This window comes from Dipodomys spectabilis, unplaced genomic scaffold (assembly GCF_019054845.1).
Source record: "Dipodomys spectabilis isolate Male_0828 unplaced genomic scaffold, ASM1905484v1 ptg000140l, whole genome shotgun sequence".
NCBI classification, from domain to species: Eukaryota; Metazoa; Chordata; class Mammalia; order Rodentia; family Heteromyidae; genus Dipodomys; species Dipodomys spectabilis.
Genome location: NW_024870817.1, coordinates 28,666,618 through 28,690,808, shown reverse-complemented (window position 1 = coordinate 28,690,808; position 24,191 = coordinate 28,666,618). Strand labels below are relative to the sequence as shown.

Below are 24,191 nucleotides of genomic sequence, written 5' to 3'. Positions count from 1 at the left end.
ACAGGTGTGAGCCACTGGTGCCCAGCAATATTATTAATTCTTAAATGAGAAACTAGACATGTAAACAGTATCCCAAAGTTCCTAGTGTGGAAAAGTAGGGAGTCAGCAAGAGAAGAAAAAAGTAACACATATATAAAACTCTACAAATACAAAACTCCTACTATGTCCTTTGAGAAAGCGTGCTTCTGAAGTATCCTTATATGTCAGACACCTTTAGTAAGTGAGGAGTTCACTACTGTAACAATTTAATACTTGGAATCTAGGGTAAAAACGAGTAGATTAAATATAATTGGAATTTTCAAGGAAATCTTTTAATTAAAGATTAGAACATTTCCTTTACTAAATGTTTTAGTTCTTTAAAAAATAGTGTGGAGGGCTAGGAAGGTGGCTCAGTGGTAGAGCGCTTGCCTTGCATGCCTGAGGCCCTGGGTTTGATTCTTCAGCACCACATAAGCAAAAAGAAAAAAGCCAAAAGTGGCACTGTGGCTCAAATGGTAGAGTGCTAGCCTTGAGCTGAAGAGCTGGGACAGCGCCCAGGCCCAGAGTTCAGGCCCCATGATGGGACCCAAAACAAAAACAAAAAAAACAGTGTGGAATTTTTGTTGTTACTTTGGCAAAGGATAGGGTCAGGGTTTTCTTTTTTCATGCCTGGTAAGCCCTCTACCAATGAGCTATACTCACAGTGCCTAGTATGGATTACTGATTACAATTTACTGTGCAAGAAAAAAAATCTATATTGAGAAATAATGTATCATAAATATTTACCAAGCTAGAATATTTAGTGTTGATTTAAAGACACGCTGAAAGAATTCCAAGTTTTAATGCCTACATTTTCTACCATGTCCTTCAATCACAAATTAAAGTTAATTAAAAATTAACTAGAAAATTGTTTAAAAACAATTCAATAAAAATCACCATAGTGTGTATGAATTATCAAAATCTAAATGTTTAAAAGATTTGTAAGACTTTACTATCATTAACCTGCTAGAGGTTGGAGCAGAAATCTTGGTCTGGTTGTCTAACATAGGCATTTTATAGCTGAAAGAAGCAAGAAAGGTTAAATGACTTAAGTGTCAGTCTAAATAAACCTTGCTAGTTTACTACCCCAAGTGTGTTTTTAATACGGCTTCTCAAAGCCACTGAATAAGGAATTTCATTCAGAGGCCAGTCGTCAATAAGTATTAAATATCTTCTATGTTTATGACAATGTTCCAGGAGGGGAATATTAAATGCTCAAATAAAACTTAAGGAACACTTCTCACTATGATAATAAGCTACTTGAAGGGGAGGCTTTCTCTTTTACTTAGTTCCCAACAGCCTGTAAAGTGCCTGTCAAAGAGGTGATAATAAATATTTGTGAAATAAAGTCTAGTAGAACATATTACATTTATTAGAAACAAATAACTTGAAAGTCAGATTAGGCCTCCAAGTGCCATAAAATTAAAATTTTAAATGTTAAGAGAAAGTTTCACGTATACTGTTTAAAAGTTTTCAAAACTTACAAAAGTTTATGAACAGAATTTCATTTTTGTTAAATAACTTAAAACAAATATAGTCATTAAATGTAGAATTACACAGTTCAAAAGACTAACAACTTTTCTCTAAGTGTGATTTGTGTATTAAAAGAAATCAGCATTATATTCATGTACAAGTAATGAAGCAAAACATTAAAGCAAATTTTGCAACACAGTTTTCATTTGTGAAGATGAGAACGTTGTATATTAACACCCAAACCAACATTTATTAAGCATCTGGCTTAAGGTAATAGTGATACTGTGTATTCCACATACATTAAGCAAGTGGTTATTACAAAATGAAATCTTTTGAAGTAACTTCCAGTATATTTCAGTTTTTTGTTTTTTTTTTCCCCCAATATTGGGGCTTGAACTCAGGGCCTGGGCACTATCCCTGAGCCTGTTTTGCTGAAGGCTAGCACTCTACCACTTGAGCCACATTGGGCTTTTTCTGTTTATGTGGTACTGAAGAATCAAACCCAAGGCTTCACATATGCAAGGCAAGCACTCTACCACTAAGCCACATTCCCAGCCCATGTTCACAGTTCTAAAGACAATTACCAACACAAACCATACTTACCTTCAGATTTTAATTTCGTAAGAACAAAAATCAGGTAGTTGTTAAAATCTGGATATTGATTAAGTTGTTCCAGTTTCTAAAACAAACAGTAGTTAAGGAAAGTTCTCTAATGAAAAAAATCAAGCATTTTTAAACTCAATAAAAATCTTGTGGTTGGTTTATTAATCGATACACTATTCAAAAACACTCGAGTGCTTGCTTGGTAAGCCTCTTCAGTACTTTATTCCATCAACTACATTCAACACAACAAAAGGCAAGTCCAGTTTCAGCATGCACAACAACAAAAACATTTTAAACAGAGATCAAGACAACCTTCAAGCACCCTAACCAAAAAAGTACTTAAGTATAAAATAATAAAAATAAAAAGCATCCCAAAGAAATAAAAACAAGCTTTTTACAGTTGAAGATTTTAAAATGAGACTCATCCGTACTTTACAACACACAAAAATAAGATAAAATGCTATTCAGACCTACCAAGGTGATGATATGCACCATAATCATTCTACAATCTTCTTCCCACCCAAGATCTAACACATCCACTGACACAGGTATTTCACTGGGGATGGCAGGCAACGCTGATGTAATAATGCTCTCTTTTTCAAGTCCTGACTCTCAATCCTTAATATGCATGTAACTGTGTTCTACTAACACAATAAGATACCTTTTAGCTAAACAGACCTAAATATATGACTAAATCCATGATCCAAATGCTAGATACAGAATATGAGTTATTTATTACATGCATGTATGTGTAGAGTCAAAATGCAAATTCTACCAAAATATATTGTATTTGGTATACTATTAACTAGCATACTTATAAAATTTTAATCCAGTATACTTTCTATTAAAACTCCATGGTGTGACTTTCTCCCACCAAGTAAGCGCCAGACAAGGATTACTAATGTTTTAGTGACTGATCAAGATTAATGGCGTGCTGATATGCTAGTAAGTTTATAAATATTTTCTGATTTCCCAAGGCTTACTTTCTTACAACTTCAACAATACCTACTTCTACTTTTCTACTGTCTTTCCAGAAGTGTTGAAGAGTATACAAAACAACAATTAAATACACTCTATTCCAGGGAAACACAAAAGAACAAGGTCAACATTAGTACTCTAAAAATAGCTTTTTTTAGCTTTAAAATTTTTGGCTTCTCTCAGAAACATCAGTGTCATTTGTTCTTACTCAGAGGACATACTACGCATGCTCCAGGTATGTTTGCCTACTGAACTGCTCCAAGCACGGTACCAAAAATGTACTTAATAACTATACGCTAAACATAAGAAACAAGGATATAGCTCTACAGAAGAAATTACAATGCCATTCTTGGCTGGCTTAAATTAAAATAATTGTATCACACAATATCTGTAATTAATTCCCAGCTTCTATCATTCAGAGCTGTAACAACAATAAGACTAAACCATGTCAGTTTCAGATAAAAGCAACAACACAATCCCCACCCACTACTGTTTTTTTTTCCTCAGTACCAACAGTATTTAAACAAAATGTCTTTTTAAATAATCCAAGCAGGTTGAAATCATTACCCCTCCGTTTTTAAACGGGCAGTGTTGATTAACCAAGAAGCGGAGTACTTATTAGTCACCTATTGAAGGGTTTAGGCAGCAGTGATGCAGTACAGTAAATAACTTCACCTTTATAGGGTCTGAAATTTAACGTGCCAAACACTGCTAAAAGAGCTTACTGACCGAATTCCGTATTAACGTGCTAAGTCTGCTGCAGTAACAGCAGACTCGTTTGGGGAGAGTGAACTTCTTTGGCTTAAAAGAACAACGTTAAAAAGGTTCCTTGTCCGCTGCTGGAGCCTGTGACTCGGGCACCGGCCAGGCCAGTTAAGGAAAGCAATACAGATGTTGGACTCTTACCTTTCCGACTACAACTAGCAGAAAAACCGCTACACAACACGCTCCGTAACCACTTAGGCAACCGTGCGGTCAGCCTTGGGCCAAGGCTTTAAAAAGAAAACCTCCCTTGCATGCCAGAGCTTGCAACAGGTGTTCCCCCGCGCGGTTCTGGGTGAGACCCCTTCGTTCTGCCCGCCAGGGCGGAGCCTGGCGGGAGCCCCGCGCCACCTCCACCGCGTCCGGGTGGCGCGGCCCGGGCCAGCCGGCAGGCCTCACGCTCCCGTCTCGCCCGGCTCTCGCAGGGCCGCACAAGACCCGCCGCCGCCCCGGGGCGCATTGTGTGGGCCCGGCCGCTCCCGCCGCGCGCGCTGCTCGGCTCCCCACCCCCTCGGCAGGTCGGGCGGGCGGGGACGTGGCGGCCGCACCGCGCCCGCGCGCACATGTCGGGATCTCGGGCGGCGGCCGGCCCGGAAGCCGACAGCGGAGGCTGCGAGCCCCAGGCGGCGGCGGCGGCGGGCCGGGCCGAGGCCCGCGTGCGCGAGGTCGGCCGGGCCCGGAGGGGCGGCGGGGCCTCCGCGCGCGGGCGGGCGGGCATGCCGGGGGGAGGGGAGCGGTGCGGGAGCGGGAGCGGGAGCGCGCGGGGCGGGCGGCGGCCGGGCCTCGCCTCGGGAAGGATACTTGTTGCACGGTCCTCTGAATGGTGGTGTCGGGGGACTGGGACTCCTTCAGCAGCTGCAGGATTTGCTGAAGTCCTTGCTCGTCAGGTTTCCACTCATACTCCATCTTGGTTTGCTGCAAATAAAGCCAGACACAGGAAGAGAGGAGCCGGTTACTCCCGCGCACAGGCCCGCGCCGCCCGCGGCCCCCGCCTCCCGCCGGGCTCCCGCTCGCCCCGCCGCCCGACCTGCCCGCCTGGGTGGCCGGAGGAGGCTCGGACGCCGAGGCCGGGCACAACTGCGCGCAGCAGCTCGGCCGCCAACGTCTGCTGCTGCTGCCGCCGCCGCTGCCTCCGCGGCCGCCGAGCGCCAGGAGCCGACCAGACTGAGTCACCGCGAATTTGCAATCTGGCCCCAAGATCCGCTCACGGGAGCCCCCTGGGTCCTAGTGCCACCACGCTTCCCCGCCCAACCGCTCCAGGCGGCTGGCTCACTCCGGCTCAAGGGTCAGGTCCCCCACATCACCCGAAGAAACCGGACTCGCCTCCTTATTTTAAGCAAACACGGGGGGAAGGGGGAGCGACGAATGGCTGGCGTGGGAGAAAACATAGTTCCCGACTTCCCAGCAATAATTAGGAAATGCTTTACACTTCACTTTGATAGGTAAAGCAGCACTGGCGTGTAAGCCAAAACACCCATACTTCCTAAGACGTTAAACGAAACCTACGTTGAGTCTGGGTGAAAAAATGAATTCTTTCATAAGCTTCAACTTTTGGACTCAAATTAGATACATTCTATCATGAAAGAATTACATTCTACAACTACAGGATTTGGGCTGAAGGAAAATCAAGTATTTTTCACAATTGGATAGTGTTGAATTCTATTATTCTCACATGCATTCCTTTCATGTGATTCTCTCCGAAATCTACTTAAGTACATTATTTGCCCCTCCTTGACAAATAAGGAAAGAGCAAATTACTTGAACTAGTCCGTGAAGACAGAGAAGACAGGTTTCTTACGCTGCACCTGGTATAGCCAATTATGATTATTAGGTCAATGGAAGTCCCATTGAAACTAAATTCTTGAACAAAACCAAAAAATCCTATGTATCAACTTACAAAAGATACTTGGATAAAGGAGAGGATTTTAAATGGGACTCCATTATTATATGATGGTTTTGACAGCTCTAGTAAAAACCCTTTTCCTAGTAGGTGTTAACAATTTTTCCGGTCATTATTACACCTCTCTAGTTAGGCTTGTTTTTGTTTCCTTTTAAAATGCATTTTCCTCTTCTCCACCTTTATTTTCTGCTTCTATCCTCTAATCAGACTTTGATCTCCACCTTCAATTGACTTCCTAAATAATAAAAACCCACAAATATTTTCTGAATATAACATCTATGAAATATTTGTGTTTTTATTCCAGCCTTCATTCTGTTTATATACATTGAACTATATGATGGGGTTGTTAGTTCTTTCCTTCCTTCCTTCCTTCTTCTTTCCTTCACTCCTTCCTTTCTTTCTCTTTCCTTCACTCCTTCTTTCTCTTCCTTCCTTCCTTTCACCAGTCTTGAGGCTTGAACTCAGGACCTGGGCATTGTCCCTGAGCTTCTTTTTCTCCCACAGGACCACTCTGGCTATTTCTGTGTATATGGTACCGAGGAATTGAATCCAGGGCTTCATGAACGCTAGACAAGCACTCTACAAGCCACAATCCCAACCTGTTTTTAACTAAGCCACATTCCCAGCCCATTTCTTGCTTCTATGTTACACAGTTAAAGAAAATTTAAGAATAGCGTTCCATTATAAACTTGCACTTGATATACGAGCCACAAATTTGTACAAATCATAAGCACAAAGTGAACACAGTGTGTGACCAATTCAACTCAAGATGGAGATCACTGTAACTACTGCCCTCTTTCAGCTATCAACCCCTCCAATTAACCTAGTAGAATTTCTATTAGAGATTTCTCTTTCCTTCTGACTTCAAGAACTTAACAAGAAATTGCATGAAGTACATTACCATAATAAATATGGTTATACAAGGAAAGTTTTTTCACTAAGCTAACTTCTGTGAATCGGCTATAAATTTGACATCAATCTTTTTCTACACCTTTATTCTCAGTCATACTCGGTATATAGTTTTATAACATAGTTTTTCTCTTCTTTGGGGGTACAATACTAAAGCCTGAACTCCGCCTTGTGCTTGCGCTTGTGCTTGGTAGGCAAGGACACTACCACTTTTTTTTGGGGGGGGGTCTGGTCGTGGGGCCTGAACTCTGGGCCTGGGCACTGTCCCTCAGCTCTTCAGCTCAAGGCTAGTGCTCTACCACCTGAGCCACAGCGCCACTTCTGGCTTTTTTCTTTTTGCTTATGTGGTGCTGAGGAATCAAACCCAGGGCCTCATGCATGCAAGGCAAGCGCTCTACCACTGAGCCACCTTCCCAGCCCCAGGACACTACCACTTAAGCCATAACTCCAGTCCTTTTAGCTTTGGCTTATTTTCCAGATAAGGCCACCCACTTTTGTTCTGGGCCAGCCTTTTACTGCCTTCATTCCTCCTACCTCTGCCTTTCTGACAGCTGGTATGCACTACCACACATGGTCCACTCTACAACTTTTTTTACACATAATATAGCATGACTATCATTCCAGGCCAATATATGGAGATTTAACTTACCCTTTAACAGATACACATTTATTTTTCAAATGGATAGGACGTAATTTGTCCAACCTTTTCTGGTTTGACTTCCACAGTTACTAGTTCTTTGCCATTACAAACATCACTAAAGAAAATCCCACAAAGACCCTCATGCCAGTGTCCTATAACATAGTAGGATACCAGAGGAGTTATTAGGCTAACCTAATAGTTAATACCATATTACTTTCCAATGTAATGCATCATACTTGTCAACAATATGAATACTGCCAGGCAACAGTGGTTCACGCCTGTAATCTTAGCTACTTAGGTGGCTAAGATATGAGGATCATGGTTCAAAGCTAGCCTGGGCAGGAAAGTCCATGTAACTCTTGTCTCCAACGAACCACTCAGAAAACTGGAAGTGGCACTGTGGTTCAAGTGGTAGAGTGCTAGCCTTGAGCTGAATAGCTGAGGGACAGTGCCCAGGCCCAGAGTTCAAGCTCCATGACCACCACCAGCACCATACCACCACCAACAAAACCAGTATGAATACTGCATGTTCTTTTAATTTTTGTGAAGTTAACAAGTGACAATTCATTTTTCCAAAACTACTGAGGGTGGGGAAACTTGAGTGTAAGTCTTAGTTCTGTCTGGGTTGACTTGCCATTATATATTATCTCCTAGGGTGTGCCCACTTAACCCTTCAGGTGACCTTTTACATAAGAAACTAAAGCTAAGACCAACAATAGTCCAGTGTAAAAAGCATCTTCATCACCACATCCCTTCTAAGGATGGTCTCACCATACTATCAGGTCCTTACCAACCTTCCTTCTTTGCCTGCATTCAAATAAATAGGATACTTTTTCTTTTCAAACTGTTCAGCATTCAGAATTTCTTTTTTTTCTTTTTTGTCGGTCATGGGGCCTGAACTCTGGGCCTGGGCGCTGTCCCTCAGCTCTTCAGCTCAAGGCTAGTGTTCTACCACTTGAGCTACAGCACCACTTCCGGCTTTTTTTTTCTGCTTATGTGGCGATGAGGAATCGAACCCAGGGCCTCATGTATGCAAGGCAAGCGCTCTACCACTGAGCCACCTTCCCAGCTCAGTATTCAGAATTTCTAATTGGAGCATGTTGCTTGGGTAGATGTTCCCCAACACCTTTCTTAAGCTATCTGTAACAAAAAGCTCTCAAAAATATTTGACTGATAATTGCCTGATAAGAGCTATCAGGGAACTTTAAACTTGTGAACATCATTTTTTCTTTTAAATTGAAGCAAAATAGACATGTAAAATTTACCAGCTTAATCATTTTTAGTGTACAGTTCAGTGCCATTAAGTATATTCTCACTGTTGTGCAACAATTACCACCATCCACTCCAGAACTTACCACATTTAATAGCCATTGAAGTTAAGAAGAATTTTACCCCAGAGTAGTCACACATTGTTGGGTTAATTAGCTAATATGTGAAGTATTTCAAGGTAACCACTCATGCCATTATTATATGTGGTAGAATCATTTACTTAAATAATATTTATGTTAAACAGAATTAAGATTAATACTGATTTTCTTACCAAATTTAAGTACTCTACTTGAGCCTTTTTTTTTTTTTTTTTGGATGTGGAGACTCAGACATAAATGTCTCCAAAAAAGGTAGTACTTCAAAATTTTCTCCTTTAATATAAAACCATGTTGACTAGTCCGTGACATACAAATATTAGCAGAAAAAGCATTTTATTAAACCCAGACAACAACCAGAACAGAATTTGGCACCAAGATTAAAAAAATACCTATAAGAATAAACCATATCAGGTCCCAAATTGTTAAATTTACATACAAGTTTTGAATTTGCTAATGTTGAGAATAATGTACAAGCAGAGAAGACAGATTCTTTGAAAAGTGTGACAGTATCTACCTTATCTCTTAGAAGGACTGTAAAATGTAGTTCAAAAAGCTGACAGGAGATGAAGACCCAACTGAGTTCAGTTTGAATCTTAAAAGTTTTCCACTCAATAGCTATGAAAATCTGGGTAAGTAAATTAATTCCTATAGCCTCAGTTTCCCAACTGTACAATGGTACTGTAATGGGGCTGAGAAGGTGGCTCAGAGGTAGAGTGCTTGCCTTGCATGCATGAGGCCCTGGATTCAGGTCCCATGACTGACAAAAATAAAAAAGGTACTGTAATGACTTTGTACCTCTAAGTACAATAACTAGGCACCTCTAATAAAGCAATGGTTTTCTACCACGAGTTAGATAAAAAGCTAGACTTTTTTTTTTTTTTTTTTTGGTCGGTCGTGGGGCTTGAACTCTGGGCCTGGGTGCTGTCCCTCAGCTCTTCAGCTCAAGGCGAGCGCTCTACCACTTGAGCTACAGCGCCACTTCCGGTTTTCTGGTGGTTTATTGGAGATAGGAGTCTCACGGTCTATCCTGCCCGGGCTGGCTTTGAACCGCGATCCTCAGATCTCAGCCTCCTGAGTAGCTAGGATTACAGGTGTGAGCCACCAGCGCCGGGAGGAGCTAGGCATTTTTATGGAAGAAGGCTCTTCACCTACAGGGGAGAATTTTAGCTCCTAGGATTCAAAATCCAACTTGCACCTATGAATTGCTGGATAGGAATTTCCTGTTTAGGATGCCTTCTTTAAACTTGACCATTTGCAACTTTTTTTCTCACTCTGTAGAGCTACCCTCATTCATTGAATTTCCAAATATTCATTTACTTTGGTGGTACCTGCTTAGCAAAAGCTCTTCCAATTGAACCATGACTCCAATTCTTTTAGCTTATATTTTATTTATTTATTTTTGGGGGGGGTCTGGTCATGGGGTCTGAACTCTGGGCCTGGGCACTGTCCCTCAGCTCTTCAGCTCAAGGCTAGCGCTCTACCACTTGAGCCACAGTGCCACTTCCGGCTTTTTTCTTTTTGCTTATGTGGTGCTTGAGGAATCGAACCCAGGGCCTCATACATGCAAGGCAAGCGCTCTACCACTGAGCCACCTTCCCAGCCCCTCTTTTAGCTTATATTAAATAGTGTATGTAACACTATGTAATGCTTTCAGCTTTGGACAGTGATCCATCTACTTCTGCCTGTTGAGTAGCTGGAATTACATAAATGCCCTACCACATGAGACTTGTTTCTGAGACAAGATCTTACTAACTTTTGTCCCAGTAGGTCTTGAAGTAGGGCCTCCTAACTCTATTATCCAAGAAACTAGATTATAGGCATGTACCACCATGATTGGCTTCCAAATATTTATTCAATCTACCTTGATACTATGATACTAAATACAATTTCTCTTCTGTGATTTGTTCAGGATCTCCCCACAAGACTTAAGTGTTTTTCATTGTAAACATATAGTTCATAGCAAATTCCCTTCTTAAAAAATCATATTATAATTATTAAAGGTATTAGCAATAGATCATGTGTTCCTGGAAAGCAAGGACAGTGTCTTTTTGTCCTCTTTGACTAGCAGAGTCTGATTCAATAAACATTTGTTAAATAAATACTACTCTTTTGCTACTAATTCAACTGAATAAATATTAAGTAATTAATGTGCCTGGCAAGCACTGGAGATTCAAAGGTAAGTAAAACAGTTTTTGTCTCCACTAAGTTCTTGTTTACTCTAAGAGATGGATTGTCTATAGTATAAAGGAAGAATAAGAGAGAAAAACAAATTTATTATTAGGAAAAGGATAATTGTTTTTCTTTATCTGGGTCAGAGTTTTAATTTTTCCTTCTAATTTCAGTTAAATGCAAACAAATATATGTCACATAATCAAGTGTTTCCACCTATATACTGAATCACTATGAATAAATGTTGCCACCAGTACATGATTGCCCCAAATGGTCAACTACTCATGGGTTCCAAACAAAACAAAGAACAACTGTTCTTCAGTAACACAATAGTTTTTATTCCTGGAAAATCCTATAACCTTGCCAAAAGTGTGTGTATGTAAATATACACATCAAGGCTCTTGATGCTGAAATCTATAAGCACAGGGTTCACTTATGTGACCTAGAAGGACATTCATGAATCTGAGACTGAGCACAATTCTCCATGGTGAACATCTTACTCGGTAAATAAAAAGAGCACTTTCCAGTCATAAAGTCTCTGCTGGACAGCAGCAGTACCTCAGTGGAGGTGGCTATAGCAGGGTAAATATAGGGATTAGGAGGTCATTATTCTAATGTAGTTAGGAGATCAGGAAAGGACTTAATTGAATGGGTTTTCATCTCAGACCTACTAGAAATTACGAAAAAGCAAATGCAACAGGAAGGCAGAGGCAAAAGGAGGACCTTCACAGACTTATGTAAGGAAGTCTGGATTTTAAAGACATTCCATGAGGAAAGCTTATGAAGTGGGCTTTAAACCTATAAAAAATATATGATCAGATTAAAAACTTGGAATAGAATTAATCCTGCTAGGAAGTAGAATTTGAGAGGAAGAGTTCATCTTCACCTCTGCAATTTCAGTGTTACATTAACTTTCACATTTATTTTTTATAATAAAAATGATTCTGAAAGCCCATCAGGCTCCATGAGGGCAGGAGAAACCATAGGAAAACCCAACTGCCCAACCTATTCCTAAGATGGAGTTCAGTTTGTTAGGGAAGGGGTAGTCATATTTCACAGAAAGAGAAAATACTACCAGAAACTCTGGTCCTTAATTGTAGACTTAGCTGGGCACAAGTGTCTCACACCTGTAATCCTAAATTGTTCAGGAGCCTGAGATCTGAGGACCACAGTTCCAAAGACTTGTCTGTACAGGACTGGAAAGTCTATGAGGTTTTTATCTCCAATTAGCCACCAAAGAGCCAGAAGTAGAGCTGTGGTTCAAGTGGTAGAGCACCATCCTTGAGTGACAAAGCTAAGGGATAGCACCCAGGTCCCAAGTTCAAGCTCCAATACTGGCACCAAATATAAAAACTGAAAAATATGTATAATAAACTTCAACATTCTATCACTTTGTCAATAATTTTGATAGCATATAGTTCTGAGTACTCAGCAGGTCCCAAGCACTCAGAATAACCTTGAAACTCAACGACCTATTACTGTTAACCACATTATGAATAGAGGTACACCGATGGTACCATCAGCTAGCAGATGACAAGGCTATGATTCAGATTCAAGTAATCTAACTCCAGAGTCCACTCTCACTGGGTATGGTAGTACCTACCAGTAACCCCAGCGCTTAGGAAGAGGTTGAGACAGAGAATCTTGAGTTTAATGCCAGCCTGCACTTCAAAGCACCAAAACAAATAACAACAACAAAACACCTGACTTATTCTCTAAGCTTTTTCAAGAGAAAAGTCAATTTCTGTTAAACTGGTAACTAATCATAATTTTTTTTTTTTACATACTAAAGAAATCACATGCTGGGTGCTAATGACTCAAACCTGTAATCCTAGCTAGCTACCCAGGAGGCTGCAATTCCAAGGATCACAATTCTCTCAAGGCAGAAAAGAGACAACAAAAAGAAAACAGCAAAAAGTAGGGCTAGAGGTGGAGTTTGAGTGGTAGAGCAAGTCAAGTGAGCCCTGAGTTCAAGCCCCCATTCTGCCAAAACCCAAGTCACATATTTGATTTTTTTTTTTTTCCTGTCAGTCAGTCATGAGGTTGAACTCTGGGCCTGGGCACTATCCCTCAGCTCTTCAGCTCAAGGCAAGCGCTCTACCACTTGAACCACAACACCACTTCCAGTTTTCTGAGTGGTTTATTGGAGATAAGAGTCTCTCAGACTTTTCTGCCCAGGCTGGCTTTGAACCTTGATCCTCAGATCTTAGCCTCCTGAGTAGCTAGGATTATAGGCGTGAGCTACTAAAGCCCAGCCACATATTTGATATTTTTGTGATCTAGTAGAGAGAGAAAAAACAAACACCTTACTTCACTACCGTAAAAATAATAGTAAATCCAAAACATCAGTAAATATATAATCTCAAAATATAAAAATCTAATATTCACAATATTCCCTTGCTTTACATAGGCACCCAAGTATTATTTTCTTTTGACAAACACATAATTTAAAAATAGAGCTTAAAAATGTGTTGAATCATTTGTTGAATGGCAGTCAGATATGCAGACTTTTCATAGTTAGTGTCTCTTATACAGGGGCTGGGAAGGTGGCTCAGTGGTAGTATGCTTGCCTTGTATGCATGAGGCCCTGGGTTCGATTCCTCAGAACCATATAAGCAGGAAAAACCAGAAGTGGCACTGTGGCTCAAGTGGCAGACCACCAGCCTTGAGCTGAAGAGTTGAGGGACAGTGCCCAGGCCCAGAGTTCAGGCCCCATGATGGACCAAAAAAAAGTCTCATACGATGTTTTATAAAAAGATGCTCCAACAAACAAGGAAAAAAATTAGAAATATAGTTTAAAGAATATACTATTTAAGGAAAATAATTATTTAATAAAACAGTTGAAAAATTGAACCAAAGTTAAGGTATAAAGGGAAAAATCTATAGACAACTAATAAATTTTCAAAAAGGAAAACTTTTACATGTCCAAGATTCAAAATATGGAGAAGCCTGTTTATCTGTCAGTAGAACCAGAAAGTTCTTGAAGGGATTTTAAAGTAATCCGGGGTTTGATCAACCTAGAAGAGGGAAAAATAAAATTGTTGAGAGCCCATACCAGTGTAGGAAATGAGCTCAATTAGATTAGAGAACAGGAAAGACAGAATATGTCTACAACCAAATACTTCTTTTTTTTTTGGGGGGGGGGTCCAGTTGTGGGGCCTAAACTCTGGGTCTGGGCGCTATCCCTCAGCTCTTCAGCTCAAGGCTAGCACTCTACCACTTCAGCCACAGTGCCACTTCCGGCTTTTATCTTTCTGCTTATTTGGTTTTGAGGAATCGAACCCAGGGCCTCATGCATGCAAGGCAAGTGCTCTACCACTGAGCCACCTTCCCATTCCCCCCAAATACTTCTTGTACTTCAACTCATTTAATATTAACAACAGTACTATGAGATAGATATTAACTCCATTTTATATTAACAGAGGTCTGAAGAGCTTAAGTAACCTGCTCAGCTTGTCTGCAGCCTTTGAGGGCATTCAATTCCAAATCTGTGTGATACCAAAGTCTGAAATAGCAGCAATGCTACTATCACTAATGAGGTGCTTCTATGTGTCAGTTATTACACTAAGTTCTTTAAATGAGTGATCTCATTTAATTCTGTGAGTATGTACTATTATTATCTCTATTTTTCAGAAGAAGATAAGCTTAAGAGAACTTAAGCAATGTCCAAGGTCACACAGACAGTAATGGACAGAGCTGAAGCCCAGATGCATTGTACTTCAGAGCCAAGTACATTGAATTACTCTGCCTTCACTCACTGGTACCTCCCATACCTGACTCACCCTCCACACAACTTCACAATGGGTAAAAGCAAGGAATACTCTTTGTACATGCTTTTCCCTCACTCTGTTCCATGCAGCAACAAGAACTCAATAGCTCTCTAGAAAGGTTTACATTTTCTTCAGTCCCATATGTAACTTTTGATAATACTCTTGTCTCTCTCAAAAGAACCAGCTCCCTGTTGAGTCCTACACTGAATTTACAACTTTCACAGCTGATCTCACACTCTATACATGTTTAAGCAACTTAAGACAGTAGTCCTCAACCTTCACTGCGTATTATAGTCACTGGGAACTTCCAGTAACTCGATCTATCTGCTCCTGAAAATTTTCATTATTCCTTACTCTAATGAGCTATTGTGCTTGTCCTAGCTGTAGTAGAAATGACAGAAAACAGGACAAAGAGGAACAGAATGCAGACTGCACTGAATGGAAACATACATAATTGAGTAAAAAAGTCTCTGACAAAACCAAAACCTAAGAACACATAGTTTAAAGTTAATAATTTATACTATTAGTAAGGACCTGACAGAAGCTACTAAACACTGTTTATCTACTCAGTAATTTAACAGTGACATAGACTAGATAAAGAGTCACCCTTAAGTTGGATGACAGAAAAGGGAACAGGAAAAGTTGAGATTTGTGGGAACCTAAGTGTTTACTTCCAATAAAGTATAAATAAAAAAACTACAAAATTATGGTCTTTGATTGGCAAAGAACAATTTAAATTTGTGAATGTATATTTTTAAATGAAAAAATTTTAATTGAACAAAATCTCTCACATTTTTGTTCAAATGGCAGTATTTACCTGTTCATAATGCTAAAAGTAAACCCTTCTAAGTCTATGTTTAAAATCCAAATACACAGTAAGTTAGGTTCTCTATTCCTTTGACATCGTAGTATTCACCAGAGTTTTATTTGGGATCTTTCCTTCTTTATTCAACTGGAGAGTTATTTCTTTAAAATAGTTTACTGAACAACTGTTGTTCAATTATGTCAACCTTCTTCAAATAGCTTTCAGGTATGTAGCACAATTAAAGGAAAAGCAGCTCTTTTAAAGTCAGATTCTCCAAATACTAAAGTATGATCTGATTGCTACAAAATTTTACGTAAATAAGAGTGCTTAATTTTCAAGGTACTTTTTTCTTTTGGTGCTATACTGGAGCTTGAACTCAGGGGCTGGGCGCTGTGCTTAAGAGTAGTACTCTACCATATGGAGCCACAATTCTGGATTTTATTAGTTAATTAGAGATGAATCTTATGGACTTTCCTGCTCAGAATGGCTTTGAACTGTGATCCTCAGATCTCCTGAGCCTCTACAGCCTCAGCTAGGATTATAGGCGTGAGCCACCAGAGCCTGGTGTACTTTCATATTTTATCTTATTTAATTTTTATTTTTATTTTATTTTATTTTTTTGGGTCCGGTCGTGGGGCCTGAACTCTGGGCCTGGGCACTGTCCCTCAGCTCTTCAGCTCAAGGCTAGCGCTCTACCACTTGAGCCACAGCGCCACTTCCGGCTTTTTTCTTTTTGCTTATGTGGTGCTGAGGAATCGAACCCAGGGCCTCGAGCATGCAAGGCAAGAGCTCTACCACTGAGCCACCTTCCCAGCCCCCTTATTTAATTTTTAAAATACCCTGTAAACTGAAGAAACAGTCTCAGTGAAGTAACATGCCAAAAGCCACTTAGTAAATATGTTAAGAACTGAACTGCAGTGAATGACTTCCCATTTTGGGTCTAATGTTTTCAATACTCTAAACTGCTTTGTTCATTCATATTTCATTAAATATGTAAGTATAGTCAATTAAAAGATTAGCTTGTCTTACACTCTATGACAAGTAACATTGATTATTTCCTTGCTAATTCATATGTCGGCATGTATTAAAGGAGACAAATCTGTAATATGCTCACAATACTATTACAGAGCTCAGAAAGTACTGGCATTAAATAAACAAATAAATAAATTATCCCCCAAAATCAGGCAAGCTACTATTTATAGCTGTTTAAAGAGGAGGTAGAAAAAAGGACAATGATAAAACTAGCGAAATATTTTTATGTGAATGTTTGTTTTTTTTAAGTCGGTTGTGGGACTTGAACTCTGGGCCTGGGCGCTGTCCCTCAGCTCTTCAGCTCAAGGCTATTGTTCTACCACTTGAGCCACCACGCCACTTCTGGTTTTCTGGTGGTTACTTGGAGATAAGAATCTCACGGGCTGGGAAGGTGGCTCAGTGGTAGAGTGCTTGCCTTGCATGCATGAGGCTCTGGGTTCAATTCCTCAGCACCACATAAGCACATAAAGTCAGAAGTGGCACTGTGGCTCAAGTGGTAGAGTTGAAGAGCTGAGGGACAGCACCTAGGCCCAGAGTCCAGGCCCCACAACCAACCAAAAAAAAAAATCTCACGAACTTTCCTGCCTGGGCTGGCTTTGAACTGTGATCCTCAGATCTCAGCCTTCTAAGTAGCTAGGACTACAGGCGTGAGCCATGACATCCAGCCTGAAAATGTAAGTAAATAAAAGGAATGATTCAATATTTTAAAATCCAATGCATTTGTAAAGTGAGCTGTAACTGTGACAGATGATAGGAAGCAAGCTGATATTTTTTGGTATTGCTTTTTTGTGACAATCCTGGAGTTTGAACTCAGAACCTGGGCACTGACTCTGACATTTTTTGTTCAAGGCTAACACACTATCACTTGGGCCACAACCCTACTTCTGGCTTTTTTGGAAATTAACTGACGATGCTAGCTAGCTAGCTTCAAACCGAGATCCTCAGATCTCAGCCACCTGAGTAGCTAAAATTACAGACCTGAGCCACAGATGCCAGGCTAAGCTGATGTTAAAAACAAAAACAAACAAACAAAATAATGACCAGTTAGCACAAGGGACAGGATGATCATTTTGGTGTCCACAAGTAAACTGTTTCCTTGAGATAAACTGCTCCTAAAGTTCTGAATGAGAGCACCCTGGAATTTCTCATTCATATTTAAGACTATAGTATGTTGATTTAACATTCATGATTTCAAGTGAAAACAGCCCTTTGTTTATTGAGGAGCTGAATGAGAAAAGGATCCAAGCAATATAAACAAGAAGGAATATATATGGGGGGGGGGGGGCAAGTGGTAAGTTGGCTGTTTCCCTTTTATCTAATTTTTAATTTGTTCACTGAAATCTCATACATAACAGGGGCACAGATCCACCAGATTTTAGTTATGAGAAAACAAAGAAAAAAAAAACAGGAAAGGCAAATATTAGTTTTTGTGTTGTATACTGTTGTCACAAATGGGGCAAATGAGAAGATTAAGAATATAAAGTGCTGAGAAAGTAGGTATTTACTATTTATTCCCATTATACTATATTTCTATATTAAAATTGTTATTAATACTCAATTACTGATAGTAGTACATACACACCAGGTAACAGTAACATGAAGATTACATTATTTCTGTACAACCAAATATGCAACAAAATGGGCTGATTCACTTGTCATTTAAATATGGTGACACTATGGTCTAATGTTTTAACTCTCCAGAATTCATGTTTACTATCCAGTGCAACAGTATGAGGAGGTAGAGACTTTAGGAGGTGATGACTACAAAAGGGCTTGCGGGAGGCTGTTTAGTCTTTCTACTTCTTTTTTGCCAAATTAGAAACAGTGTTCATCTCTTCTTCCATGTGAGGATATAGCAAGAAGGCACCATTTACAAAGCAAGGAATATTTCACCCAGTCTAAGATATAAGGTATTCTGTTACAGGGTCTGACAGGTGATACTCTAAAGCAAAAAGAAAGTCAGAAGAATAAGAGGAGTAAAGAAAAATAATGGAAATCATTTTGTGAATATTAACTAAGGTATGAATTTAATAAACCTACAAAAATTCAGGAAAAATTCAGTAGTTGATTGATAGTCCTCATAGGATGCAAGAGACAAAAAAAAAAATTCACAAGAAACTTTATAGACAGACTAAAAATGGAAAACAAATCCAGGAAATAATGATTAAATAGCAGCACTAAAACTATAACACAAAAAAACAATGGCATATATTCTAGTGTTCAAGGGTATTTTTCTTTTCCTGTGACAAAAAAAACCCCAACAACAATGAAAATCAACTAAAATTAATCACACACACACACCCTGCCCCCCACCCCCACCCCTTTTAGTAAGGCTGGGCTCTGTGGCTCAAGCTTGTAATCTCAGCTACTCAAGAAGTAGAGATCAGGAAGATTTTAGTTCGAGGCCTGCAATTTAAAATGTTCATAAACCTCCTATCTCAATCTATAACCCAGGTGTGGTGGCTCGTACTTGTGATTTCTGCTATGGAGAAGGGGTTGTAGGTAGGAGGATCTGGTCAGAGGTCCTCCCCGCAAGACCCTACCTTAAAAATAACTCATACAAAAAAGAACGAGGGTGTGGCCAAGTGGTAGAATACCTGAATTGCGGGCAAGTAAGCAGCCCAGATCTCAAACCCCAAAACAACCAAAAGAAAAAAATAATCCCACAAAAACCTCATTCATATATACATATATATTCATATATATACACATATATTCATATATATACATGGATTTTACAAACAACATTGTCACAGTTAAAAAAAAAAGTCAGCTAACATAAAAAAGAAGGAAACATAAAAGAAAGTCTACAATGGACACAAAGGATAGTGCTCATCTACTGTAGGTACTAACCAAGTGTTTGGTTTATAAGAACATACCCTTGAAACAAAATATTGGGTTAAAAACAGGTAGAGATACCAAGTTAATAGTCAGTTGAATATCATGTAATCACTATTTATTCCCCTTATCAGCACAAAACTAAATTAATCTATGTAAGTTTTAATGGTGGAGAATGGTAATTACAGTATCTAACCATTAGGAAAAGAGCACTAGACTATTAGACAATTAAAATAGATTAGACATCTATAGCCCATGTCTCAGGGAAGGGCCTAATGCCAAAGTTTCCTAAACACAATTTATTAAACCAGGGTTACTTAACTCTTCATATGAAAATCCTGGTGCAAAAACTGATGAGCTAAATCAGTTGAATTTCCTTTCTGGGAAACATGAACTGGGAGTACTAAGATATTTCACTATTTACCAATTCTAAAAGCAAAAGCTAAAAAAAAAGTCATGATGTATAGATGGGTGGCCATCATTCGATCTTATATGCAAGACAAAATTATGCAGGACAAAACTTCTCACCAAGCAAGGAGAATGAATAGGCATGGAAGGATGAAAGGAAGTACTGAGCTAGATCACAGGGTCCCGACCAGAGAGGCACTGCCTTCTTGGCACCTCCACTACCCTCTTGCTTTTAAGATATCTCCAATGAGTCTTTCTTCCTTATAAACAAGAGCTTACTCAGAATAGAAATATTAAATAGCTACTCAAATATATACTACATGCTTAAATATTATACAAGCATGTAATATAACAAACTTTCCAAAATGTTTTTGCTTTAACTGAAAATGTTCTCAGTCCTATAGGAACAATGGGTTGGAACAATGAAGACTGATGACCATCATAGGAAGCAATTTCATTAGCATGAACACCAAAGTACATTTACAAGCTTACATATATCTGACAGGTATTAGTTATAATAATACCAGAAAGGTAGAGAGTAAACTGAGTGGGAAGTAGAAGGAAAATCAAAGTGAAATCAGCAGCTAGGACTGGTATACACCTCCTTTAGAAACTACAGAATTCTTTTCTCATCTATTTTCCTTTTTTTGTTGTTGTTGTTGGTCGTGGGGCTTGAACTCTGGGCCTGGGCATTGTCCTCAGCTCTTGAGCTCAAGGCTAGTGCTCTACCACTTGAACCACAGGGCCATTTCTGGCTTTTTCTGTTTATATGGTACCGAGGAATCGAACCCAGGGCCTTATGCATGCGAGGCAAGCACTCTACCACTGAGCCACCTTCCCAGCTTCTTATCTATTTTCTATCACTACCTTGCCTTTTCCAAATTCTTACACTATTTTGGTTTTGAGGGATGGCAGTTGATTCCTTGAGGGGAATTATCTCACAATATTTATTTGATGAAAATTTTATGCCAGGGCTGGGAAGGTAGCTCAGTGGTAGAGTGCTTGCCTAGCATGCATGAAGCCCTGGGTTTGATTCCTCAGAACTGCATAAACAGAAAACACCAGAGGGGCTCTGTGGCTCAAGTGGTAGAGTGTTACCCCTAAGCAAAAGAAGCTCAGGGACAGTGAATTCCTAGGTCCTAAGTTCAAGTCCCAGTACTGGCAAAAACAAAACAAAAAACACCATTATGCCAGAGATAAGAGCAGTAGCACTTTTACCCTCACCAAGATGCTGTCTTTCAGGCAAAACACTCTACTTCTCAAAAAACCTACAACTCCCATGCATTTCTAGGAGAGAGCATTTATTACAAATGTGGTAAATACACATTTCATTTGACAAGTATAAGAGAAAGCTCACTAGCATATGAAAGTAATACAAACTTAGATGTTCAATACACAAATAACTTTTCCGAAAAATAAACGTAAAATCCAAAGATAGCATTTGAAAGAAAATACACAAGAAAAATTCATGAAACATGGGAAAATGCTTAAACCTCACCAGCGACCAATAAATTTAATAATCAAGTAATGTTCTTAGTTTAAGCAGCAAAGATAATTTTGCAAGTATAATAACGCAGGCTGCTGAGAATAGGATGAATCAAGTTCAACAAATTACTGATTGTAAGATGAAACTAATACAACTGTTGGAAATTAACTCGGCAATCCATAGTAGCCACACACATCTTTATACTTTCCACTCTTTCTACACTTCTGATACTGTACCTTAAGAACTTTGAATACAGAAAAGGACTTAAGTTCAAAGATTTTGTATCTGGACGATTTCTAATATCAGTAAGTAGTTGGATAATCAGCAGAACATTTAACTACTGAGCTACTTTACAACCATCAAAAAAGATGTTTAATTTCTGTAATGATACTGAATTTACACTTAGGATGTAAAAAGAAAAAAAATGTTACTATTTCAAGGTACAATGTTGTGATTCAAAACTAGATTGGGTCATGAGAAGTTTAAAATATCCCTTAAAAAATAGGTGGGGGCCGGACGCTGGTGGGTCATGCTTGTAATCCTAGCTACTCAAGAGGCTGAGATCTGAGGATTGAGGTTCAAAGCCAGTCGGGGCAGGAAAGTCCATGAGACTTTTATTTCCAATAAACCACTCAGAAAACCAGAAGTGGCTCAAGTGGTAGAGTGCTTGCCTTGAGCATAAAAAGCTAAGGGAGAGCTCGCTGTATCTGAGTTCAAGTCCCAGTACACACATAAACCACCAACAACCATCACCACCACCACCAACAAAATGCTTTAAGGAGGCAAAAGAGTGAATTAGTTTTAAAAGTGCATAAAGTTTAAATGTTATAGTACTTAGGCCAGGTGCTGGTGGCCTGTAATCCAGGAGGTTCAGGAGGCTAAGGTGGTTCAGAGCCAACCTGGGACTCTTATCTCCAAATAATCAGCAAAAAGCCAGATGGGAGGTGTGGAACAATGCGAGAGTCCTAGACTGGAGGCCTTGGTCAAGCCTGAGTAATGGCACACACATATACAGACAGACACAGACACACACACTATGGTCTTACATGTTCAAGCTTTAGTTATCTAGAAAATCCTTTTATTAGGAGTAACTTTTCCCCAGATTATGCCACTGCAAAGATTAAGATTAAACTGAGGGGCTGGGAAGGTGGCTCAGTGGCAGAGCACTTGTCTTGCATGCATGAGGCCCTGGGTTCGATTCCTCAGCACCACATAAGCAAAAAGAAAAAAGCCGGAAGTGGCGCTGTGGCTCAAGTGGTAGAGTGCTAGCCTTGAGCTGAAGAGCTGAGGGACAGTGCCCAGGCCCAGAGTTCAGGCCCCACGACTGGACCCCCCCCCCAAAAAAAAAGATTAAACTGAATGCCCCTGACTCATAACTGTAATCCTAGCTACCTAGGAGACTGAATCTGTGGGATCTCAGTTCCAGGCAGGAAAGTCCATGAGACTCTTATCTCCAGCTAAGAAATTGAAAAGCTAGAAATGGAACTGTGGCTCAAGTACCACAGTGCTAGGCTTGCACAAAAAAAGTTCAGAGATGGTGCCCAGGTATTCAGTTCAAGCCTCAGCTGGGTGCCGGTAGTTCAAGCCTGTAATCCTAGCTACTCAGGAGACTGAGATCTGAGCATCCTGTTCAAAGCCAGCCCAGGCAAGAAAGTCTTCTTAAGATTCTTCTTGTTTTTTTTTTCTGTGAGCTTCTTATCTCCAATTAACCACCAGAAAACCAGAAGTGGTACTGTGGCTCAAGTGGTAGAGCACTAGCTTTGAGCTAAAGAGCTGAAGGACAGAGCCCAGGCCCAGAGTTTAAGTCCCACAACCAACAATTTTTTTTAAAGTAATAGAAAATAATAATTTTAAACATTTGAATAAGGGATAAGCTAGGAATTCTTCAGGTATCCTAAATTCTTAAATTGTTAAATTCAATGATTCAACATGTGGCTAGACATTTGATGAGGTTATCTCCAAAACATGTGAGTTATTTCCCACAGCCAGAACATGTTAACTTTACTAGAAATCACCACTGTTCTCGGTGCTAGGCAATTTAACCTTCACCAGAATGGAGTCTGATTCTGTTTTACAAAAAAAAAAAATTGCCCTGTGTATACTTGATCAGTAAGTACAAGTTTTTAACCAAACGTCTCGTCATAGGAGGTAAAGTTTAAATAAAGCTAATTTTTCCCTTTCTATGTCTTGTTCATTTTGCTATTGACTCTTAATGCTTTCCATCAAATCCCTAAGCTCAATCAGTCCCTTGATTCAGAGCTTCCTAGGTATACTAAAACAAGACCCCAGAAACAGTCTCAACCTACAGTGCCTCCACTATGTTTTATTTTTGGTGGTACTGAGGATGACCAAAAAACTGTAAACACTATTGAATAAAATATTCAATTGAACATTCTAACTCAGGGCCTTTCCATATGCACTAAACCCTAGCTTTTTTGCTTTTAGTTTGTTTAGAGTCTGTTGCTAAGTTTTTCCAGGCTGGCTTTAGATGTAACCCTCCTAATCTCTACCTTCTAAGTAGATGGGATTATTGGTATATACCACATCATCTAGCTTATTTGTTTCAGTGCTGGTCCCTGGGTTTGAACTCAGGGGCTAAGAGCTGTCTCTGAACTTTTGTGCTCAAGGCTAGTGCTCTAACATTTTGAGACACAACTTTACTTATGGCTTTTTGGTAGTCAATTAGAGGTAGAGTCTCATGAAGCTGGATGCCACTGGCTCATGCCTGTAATCCTAGCTACTTAGGAAGCTGAAATCTGAATATCATGGTTCAAAACTAGCCCAAACAGGAAAGTCGATGAGATGCTTTATATCTAATTAACCATTAGAAAACCGGAAGTGGCACTGTGGCTCTGTAGAGCACTAACTAGCCTTGAGCAAAAGAACTCAGGGACAGTACCCAGGCCCTGAATTCAAGCCCCACAACTGACAAAAAAATGAACAAACAAATAAGAAGTCTCAAGGACTTTCTGTCTAGACTGGCTTTGAATTGTGATCCTGAGATCACAGCCTTGAGTAGCTAGAATTAAAGAG

The 24,191-nt window shown here is 39.8% G+C and overlaps 1 protein-coding gene across 2 annotated transcripts in view; it reads right to left on the bottom strand.

Moving 5' to 3' along the window:
- Positions 1–24,191, bottom strand: part of Tnpo1 (transportin 1) — a 98,513-nt gene that overhangs the window by 61,764 nt on the left and 12,558 nt on the right. Inside the window, exons 1-3 of one of the 2 annotated variants that reach the window (XM_042690802.1) lie at positions 4,862–4,985; positions 4,636–4,749; positions 2,095–2,170 (exon numbers count right to left, since the gene is read on the bottom strand). In XM_042690802.1, the coding sequence (XP_042546736.1) occupies positions 2,095–2,170; positions 4,636–4,740 (181 nt within the window). In that variant the 5' untranslated portion in view covers positions 4,741–4,749; positions 4,862–4,985. Of the gene's footprint in view, positions 1–2,094; positions 2,171–4,635; positions 4,750–4,861; positions 4,986–24,191 lie in introns of those variants that run through there. The other variant, XM_042690801.1, reaches the window with a different exon arrangement.